Genomic DNA, 9133 nt, shown 5'->3' with positions numbered 1-9133 from the left:
GAGTTTTTAAAAGAGATGTGATTCATATCAATAATGTCTCTAGAGAAATGTCAAAGATTTTCTGAATGTTTTTTTATGGATTAGCTTAAGCTTTTTTTACTATGCAAATAGTTCCTACCTTTAAGTTTTGTGTAGCTTTTTTTTTTTGGGTATAAAACATATTTTCTTTGTTGAAATTCGTAAGTTCATTTATCATTTGAACATTAGCGTGTTTTTCTTTTATTATTTTTAATCTTAATTTGTTGATGTCTTGTTTTAAAAGTAAGTTAGATGTGCTTATCTTTTTGTGCCGAACATACGTTATTTTATTATGTACCTTTAGTAAAAAGTTTAAAATATAAATTTCTATTTATAGAGATTTAACTGACTCATTCGCGCTCTTTTTAATAATTGTTATTAATTATTATTTTTTGTTGTGGTGTTTTATTTTTTTCAATTAAATTAATTTTCTCATATTATTTATTTCATAAAAAAAATTTACACTTATATACATGTAAATAATACTCTTTTCAACTTTTAATGTATTACATATTCTTGTTGGAAATACCCAATTATCATAGATGATTATGTTTTTAAAGATGTAACGTTTAGGAGTTCAATCATGTAATATTAATTGTTTTTGGAGGTACCATTGTTTTCAAAGCCATTTATTTAGTGTAGGTAGCAAGAAGATCCAACTTTGTTTCATGTGTCTGTTAAGTTTGATCATCTGTCAGCCTCTCCGAATATAATTTTATTTGGCGTGTTTCCCACGTATCACAATATAATTGGCAAAAATCAAAAAACTCACCTACAATAATTATGGTATTTTAATTAATTTGGAAACTCTAATTAACGTCCTCTCTTGAAAAAAAAAATCAAAATCTTTAGTTTTCCTCCGTCCTAGAAACAAAATTCAAAATTTCGTAAGATACAAAAATGTTTATTTTCTTATTAAACAAGAATTTGAAAACATAACACGAGTTGGGATATAAATATATCAAAGTCTATTGTCCTTCTAAAATTGAAAAATTGCCACATAAAAAAAGCTTTAGTTCCTACCTTTAAGTTTTGTGTAGCTTTTTTTTTGGTATCAAACATATTTTCTTTGTTGAAATTCGTAAGTTCGTTTATAAAATTTTAAATATAAATTCCTTTTATAAAGATTTAACGAACACATTCGCGCGTTTTTCTTTTATTTTTTTCAATTAAATTAATTTTCTCATATTATTTATTACACTTATATACATGTAAATAATACTCTTTTCAACTTTTAATGTATTACATCTTCTTGTTGGAAATACCCAATTATCATAGATGATTATGTTTTTAAAGATGTAATGTTTAGGAGTTCAATCATGTAATATTAATTGTTTTTGGAGGTACCATTGCTTTCAAAGCTATTTATTTAGTGTAGGTAGCAAGAAGATCCAACTGTGTTTTATGTGTCCGTTAAGTTTAATCATCTGTCAGTCTCTCCGAATATAATTTTATTTGGCGTCTTGACCAAAATAAAAGAAAAAACAAAGTTATAAGAATTTCTCACCTTGATGAATGTAATGTGTTTTTTTTTTTTGGTCAAACCAATAAATTTAAATTCATTATCTTACATAGTTCCATCTAATAATGGAAATCACCATAGAATTGACTGACTACATGAAAATACATAAAATATATATTTTTTTTCTAAAAAGACAAAAATCAAACCTAAGCCGTTTGATAACATCGAGAACGCATATACTCATTGAAGCTGTTCAAAATGCTGAAGTTGTGGCTGCCGTTACACAACTTTATTTGTTTGTCTGTACACTTTTTATTTTTGTTTGGGTGCAACTTTTGATGTGTTAATAAATCATCTTTTAGCTGAGTTCGTATTGTATCGATGGATCCAAACTATTGGTCAAGGTTCGAACTTCGAATCACATGTTTTTTGCTAAATTGTAAACTTTCAAAAGCTTAAAGCAGTCAGAAAAATAAAAGAAAAAAAAAATCCATATTATAGTTTAGTACAGTGCTGGTTAAAACTGAGCCAACAATTTAAGCTGGGCCTGATGTTTGTGGCCCAATAACACCGCGGAGGAGAGAGAGTTCTTTTACAGTCGTTTTTTTTAATAATCTCTCAACCTCCGCTTCCAATTCTAAATCTCCCGACGAAGACAATTTACCGGCAACAAAGCCTCGCCGAAGAAGCGAAGTTATGGCGGGCATGGCTGCGGTGTTAGGATCGCGACGTTGGAACGCTTTTATTCAAGCTCTATTTCTGATATCTCTATCGTTTCCGATTCTCTCCAGTGCTTACCGACCTGGAGATATCGTCCGGATGAGCAAGATGGGGCAATATCACTCTGTTCGTTACTCTTCTTTTTAACTTATTAGCTGAGATTGATTACTTATAGAATTTGATGTGAGACTAAAGGATCTGTTTGATTCTGTGGCAGTCGAGAACGACTTGGCATGATGTGATCGGAAAACATTGCCCGATCTTCGCCGTTAATCGCGAGGTACTGTGTGTGAATAGGTTTAGTTTAAGACATTTGATGGCATAGTTCTGGAATTCAGATTGAAACTTCTCTTTCTTTGCCAAATTGTGTAGGTGTTGATCCCCATAGCGAAACCAATTGGCTATACAGGAACTGATCCTTATAAGATGTGAGTGTTCAGGTGGTGTTCATATTAATAACAGTTTAATTGAAGATTTTGTATAGCTGAATTTGGTGCTTTTGTATTGAGATTGATGTGCCTTTAGTTTTAATTTGACAAGTTCATCACTGGTTTCTAGCAATTTCTATTCTTGCTGGTCAATAGGGAAATGATGACTTTACATTGATGTTTCACCATTTCTCATATGTTTTGATTAGAGTAAGCTAAATTTATTTGCTTTTTTTTAGTTCTATCTTGCTGCAGATTGTGTTCTTCAGATGTTATATAGCGACTTTGTTTTCTTATTTGTACATTAGTCATGTGCGAGTTAAAGAGTTATTAGGTGTCTGATGTGTGATTACGGATTTTTACATGCAGAAAATTCCAAGTTGGAAGTGAGAAATTTCTGATTCACTGGCTTTTGGTGATAAACCGTAAGAGCTCAGAAGTTCCGATGATCGATGTAAATTTGGTATGTTTTGACATTGGTTTTGAGTCATTTTATATGCTTTTGACTTACTAGATAAATATGCTACCCAGCAAAACTGCCAGTTTTTGGATATTTAGGTGCGGCTTGTTTTTTTTTTTCCGTTTGCACAGAGATATTCTGGAGGTGATCTGCTTGGAGTCACAGCTGAAGTTATTGATATGCCCCATAGCTGTAAGTCATACTCCTTATCTAAGTATATCGTGTCCTGATTTAGGTGTCTCCCTTTCTAATACTATCTGGCCTAACCAGATATGCTAAGTATTACGTTCGTATCTGAAACCCTTCAAGAATCAGTGCCATAGTAGGTTGTAGCTTCTCGAGATTGTGATGCTTGGTTGCTTGTAGCCCATGTCCTAGGCCGTAGATAACTTGGATTTAGTTTTACACTGCTTTTAATTTCCAGAGTCTTACAGTATCTGGTGAAAGTGAAAACATCTTCACCTTCTTGGAGACACTGGGTGCTAATATATAGGCAGTTTGCTTTATAGTTTCCTTTTTTTTCTGCTCATATGTGTACGTCTATTACACAGACAGATTAAGTCTTTTTATGTGGTGGCATTACTAAATTGACTTTACATGTTTATGGTCATCTATGCGTCATGGTTTCTTTATTTCGTACAAGTTGCCTGAACCATGTGTTAATAATGGCTTTGAAAATTTCTTGTGAGGAATGAAATTCATACTCTCTACTCTGTTTTTTCAAGTTGCAATTCTGCCTCCATGTCATAGAGTAGCATTTTGTTACTTCAAATATTTAAAAGAGAACATCAGAATTTATCTAAGTTGGAGATTTTACCCATGAACAGATTTGAATACACACCCGGAGGTCCGCACACTGTTCTGGGATCCTCAACACTGGCCAAAACATGTTCTTGTTAGATACACATGGTACACTAATTTTGCTCTCCTCGTCCAGCTTTTCTTCTCTCTCAATGCTAATAACTTTGTGTATACGATCGAGTCACAAGGCTTAAAGAACATCATGTTACTGATACATGGCTGAGACACTTTGTATTGTGATGCAGGAAAGAGCAGTCAGAGATTGATGTATCCTCAGGATTTTACGTCCTCTTTGGCTCAGGTAATTTTTTTTTCTCTTCCTGCTAAGAAATTGATTAGTGAAGGGATAATAAGCTGATACACTTATGTATTTTTTGTCTACTTGTGATCAGCTCTCACATTCTCTTTCGTACTCTCCATGTACGTCTTACAATCTTCAAGAGAGAAGCTTGCGAGGTAATCGGTGTTCCTGTCCTCTCCAGTTCACATGTAAATCTCTCTTTCTTGAACCTAATTTTAAAAATGTTGTTGTAGGTTTGTAAGAGAGACGGTTGTGGAGAGCACCGGCACAAATGTTGGCGAATTTGGCAAGGTGGAGTGAGTCATAGTCAAAGTATATGTATGTTTATGCAGTTTTAGATACTTGGAATTGGTCTTTCAACTCTCTCTCTGTCTAGGATTAACCTGATTTACTTAAAACAGAACCAGAGAAAAGAAGAGCTTTTTATTGAACATGAATAGTCGAAAGAAAAACTTTGTCCTTGTAAGTTGTAACCTTTTTGGTTAAATAGATTTACGTTTCTGTGATTTAGATTACAAAATCATTGCATCAACTTATATTCTTAAAATCTAATTTCTAAGACGTTCAACGACATGTTCTATATGATTTATAGACGTCAAAACTTTGACAAATTTATAATAAGTTCAATTTTCAATTTGGCAATTTGATTTAACTAGAATTGTTAAAAGACATAATTTGGAACTATCCCGATGTGCTGGTTTTTAAATTTTGTAAATAAAATTAAATTTAAGAAAAATATATTAAAATTTGTTGAAATTTTTTTATGATTTTTTTTTTTGCTATAATACACTGATTTATATTAATTTACAAATTTTTGATGGATGTTACTATTAAAAGTGTATTTTTTTATACCTAAGTATATTGTATGTTATAAATATATTATTTACCACCACCTAGAAAATCTATATAAACACGTTAAACCAACTATTATATTTTATTTATTTTCACTTTTTGTATAATTTTTTTAATCACTAAAATTGTTGGTTCAAAAAACTTCTCGAATAAAAAATATATTACATAATATATTAATCAATGATGTATCATCACAATAGCGTATGGCCTAACAATGGAGAGAACCTCGGCTCCGTCTTCTTCCTTCCTTATGGAGAGAACCTTGCATCCAACCTCCTCCACCATGAAGAGAACTTTGGCTCCGCCTTTCTCCCTTGGGAAAATAACCTTGCATGCGTCCAACCTCCTCCACCATGGAGAGAACCTTGGCTTTGCCCTTCTCATATGTGGAGAGAATATGTTTACGTCTTTTCGCTATCTCAAAGTGGTAGGCTCCGACAACCAATAAAACTAAAAGCTCTTTTCTAACGTCACAAAATCTTTTGATAGTAACTAATGTTAAATTTCTCAATGTATTTGTGGAAGTGTCTTTGACACATCATGATGTCGTCTCTATTTCCGAGCTCCTATAGATCTATCAAAAATGGTTTATGGTTTTCTAATCTATCTATCTATATTTGTTGTAAGCTTGTGTTTGATAAGCCTATTTTATCCAACCATTAGGTGTATTTTTTTACACCTAAGTATATTGTATGTTACAAATATATTATTTACCACCACCTTGGAAAATATCTATATAAACACATTAAGTCAACTATTATATGTCTATTTATTTTCACTTTTGCATACTTTCTTTAATCACTAAATTTGTTGGTTCAAGAAACTTCTCAAATAAAAATATATTACATAGTATACAGATGAATGATGTATCATCACAATAGTGTATAACCAACCATGTAGAGAACCTCGGCTCTGCCCTCCTTCCTTATGGAGAGAACATTGCATCCAATCTCCTCAACCATAAGAGAGCCTTGGCTCCGCCTTCCTTCCTTGGGAAGATAACCTTGCATGCGTCCAACCTCCTCCACCATGGAGAAAACCTTGGTTCTACCCTCCTCATGTGTGGAGTGAACATGTTCACGTCTTTTAGCTATCTCAAAATGGCATACTACGATAACCAATGAAACTAATAGCCTTTTTCCAACGTCACAAAATCTTTTGATAGAAACTAATGTTAAATTTCCCAACGTATTTGTGGAAGTGTCTTTAACACATCATGATGTAGCCTCTATCTCCGAACTCCTATAGATCTATCAAAAACTGTTTATGTTTTTCTAATCTATCTTTCTATATTTGTTGTAAGATTGTCTTTGATTAGCCTATTTTATCCAACCATTAGGTTGATAAAGTTCTACACTTTATCTCCCTTTGGGATTGAATGAATGGTAACACTTATGTTTGCATAAAAAAAAAGGTTTATGACCAACCGATCAAGGTTGAGATATTTGAAGAAAATTAATTTTACATAATTAAAGAAATAATAGAAAAGTATAAGCATAGTAATATATGAATCTCAAATCAAAGATGAAAATATAAATTAAATAAAACATTCTAAAAATACTACAATAAAAAATTAAAATACAATATTAGAAAAAGAAGACATATCTTAATCTTACATTTTTTTTGGGTCAAAATATTAATCTTACCTATTCCAAACTGAAAAAGGGGAAAGTAGGAGAAAGTTTTGGTTAAAAAAATAAGGAAAATTTACCTTCCCATTAAAACTTTTTTACCAATAGAACAAAGTTTAAAGCAGTATTTTTGAATAAATTGTTTTGTTACATGAAAAATGTGAGACGATCTATAATACTTTCCAAAAACCATTCCCCATTTGTTAGCTACCTTCGCTTATCAATGACACTACTTGGAGGGGGCAAAAAATGAGAAACAAGGTGCACAGTTTGGATCTGTGGCAGGGTCCACCCGTTTAGGGGTGTACGGGTCGGATTTTGGCTGGAGCAAACCAGTTAAGACTGAGGTTGTGTCCATTGACCGCAATGAAGCCTTCTCTATGTCTGAGAGGAGGGACGAGCCAGGTGGTGTAGAGGTTGGAGTGTGCTTGAAGAAGAGTGAGATGAACAGTTTTCTTTCTTTATTTAAAAATGGCTTAGCCTAAGTGATTAGGCTTTTAAATCGTTCTTGTGTTATGAATTTATGATTAATAATATCTCACTAGATTTTAACCCGCGGTACACTGCATGACGATGTATTTTAATTAAAAGTTTTAAATTTTAAATTATACTTATTAGTTTTTTTAGTTTTAAAATTGTTTAATTATACTTTGATTGTTAATTTTATGACTTAACACGCGCTACACCACTAGTTATTTTTTTCGTAATTAAGAACTTAAACTGTAAGTTGTAATTTTTTTTTAATTTTTAAGATTGTACAATTATATTTTGATTGGTAATTCTATGATTTAACCCGCGAAATACCATATGACCATTTGTTTTTACATAAACTTAATTTAATCAACTTTAGATATGTCTAATATTCAAAATAATAAAATGATGATGGCATAACATTTTTGTTTAACTCGTTTTAGTTCAGTCTAAAGAATATTGTGTGTTAACAACCGTAAAAAAAGAATTGCTCTATCGTACAGTGAAGTTTATGTATCATAAAACATTTACTAACTCGCATACAATGATTTATGCAATTTTTCTCTAAGTGTTTATTTATAATTTTTCATTAATTTTTATTTTAAAAATAATCTATACTAAATAAAAGTAGGAGCTATAAGCTTAAACTGTCCACCTAGGACTTTAAACCACCAATAGGGATTAGACATCTCACTAATTATTTTTTTAAAAATTTCCAGAATAATCTATATTAAGAATTATTTTAAACCATCTACCAGAATTTGACATGTCATTCATTAACATTTTAATTTCCAGAATTTTTTAGAAAAAGGAAAATTTTAAATTTATGGAAATAAAAATAATATCCCACATCGGCTAGAAATTTTTTAGACAATTGTTTAGAACCAGTATAAATAAGATTAATATGGTTCCAATAACAAATGAGCAGTAAAGCTTGATTTATCAGGCGTCCAAGTTTAAAATTTTGATTCGGTCTGATCCAGTTTTTATTTGATCAAATTAAAACTTTAAACAGTTTCAAAAAAAAAATCCTAATATTCAAAAATTTTAAAAGTTTAAATATTATAAATATTTTAAACTTTTAAAATTTAAAAAATTATAATATTTAAAAACTTTTTAAAAGGTTCAAATTTTGTATTTCGAAACCTTTAAAAGTTTAAAATATTATAAATATTGATGTAAAACAAAAATTATCTTATTTATCTACACTTTATGCTTTTTATTTCTTATGATCTGTTCAACATATTTTTGTGTATGATTATAGATGAGTTGATATTCTTTCACTAATTTTTTCTTTTTTATCTTATTTTATTTATTTATTTTTTTGTCAACCCTTATTTTTATTTTTATTTTTTTTAAGAGAAAAGAAATGATTTTGTTCTTGGAGTTTGATGGATTAACAAGTTGTGTGGTAGTCTAAAAAAAAAGTTTTTCAATGGAAGAATGTGCAGAAGTTGACGAGGAAGAAGAAGAAAAAGAGTATAAATAATAAAATTTGACAATGAAAATGAAAAGAAAAAATATGAAGAATAAGACAACATTGAATAAAAATACTAAAACATAGGTGGTAGCAATCAATTAAATATGAAAACGAGTTAAAAAATGATTTAGGATATATGAGGTCATCAGTTTGATTCGCCTCTCCTGTACGTCGAGTTAAATTCATGATTTTTTTTTATCAGATTTGATTTTATAACACAACTGATTTTATATATTAAAAATTGTGTATCTGAAATTTCATTTTTTTCCTTAATACTAATTTAAATTTTTTTATAAGATAATATTTTATTACCGTAACCAATCATATATAATTTTCATCAAAATATATCAAATAAACCCACGCGTAGCGTGGATTCAAAACCTAGTGTTCTTTAAAATTTTAAATTTAGTAATAACTGACTTAATATTGGTTACTTAGGATTTAACCCATGGTGTATATATGTGTCTATATATTTATTTACTATTTATTAGGTTTTTAACTTTCGATTT

General features: G+C 30.4%; 1 protein-coding gene across 2 annotated transcripts; it reads left to right on the top strand.

The window, feature by feature from the left end:
• The first annotated feature begins 1855 nt into the window (after positions 1 to 1855).
• LOC104780995 (uncharacterized) lies at positions 1856 to 4696 on the top strand. Of its 2 annotated transcripts, none has more exons than XM_010505554.3 (9): positions 1856 to 2326; positions 2418 to 2480; positions 2573 to 2628; positions 2998 to 3091; positions 3220 to 3280; positions 3916 to 3997; positions 4135 to 4190; positions 4282 to 4345; positions 4424 to 4696. In XM_010505554.3, exons 1-9 carry the CDS (start codon positions 2177 to 2179, stop codon positions 4488 to 4490), a joined length of 693 nt encoding a protein of 230 aa, XP_010503856.1. In that variant the 5' UTR covers positions 1856 to 2176; the 3' UTR covers positions 4491 to 4696. The 2 variants fall into 2 exon arrangements, with proteins under 2 accessions (XP_010503856.1, XP_087366653.1); XM_087510527.1 differs by having other exon boundaries at positions 2037 to 2326; positions 2573 to 2640.
• Positions 4697 to 9133: the final 4437 nt, after the last annotated feature.

Source organism: Camelina sativa, chromosome 4 (assembly GCF_030686135.1).
Source record: "Camelina sativa cultivar CO46 ecotype springtype chromosome 4, ASM3068613v1".
Classification (NCBI taxonomy): domain Eukaryota; kingdom Viridiplantae; phylum Streptophyta; class Magnoliopsida; order Brassicales; family Brassicaceae; genus Camelina; species Camelina sativa.
Note: the sequence above shows the minus strand (reverse complement) of the source record. Positions and strands in the feature narration are given on the sequence as shown.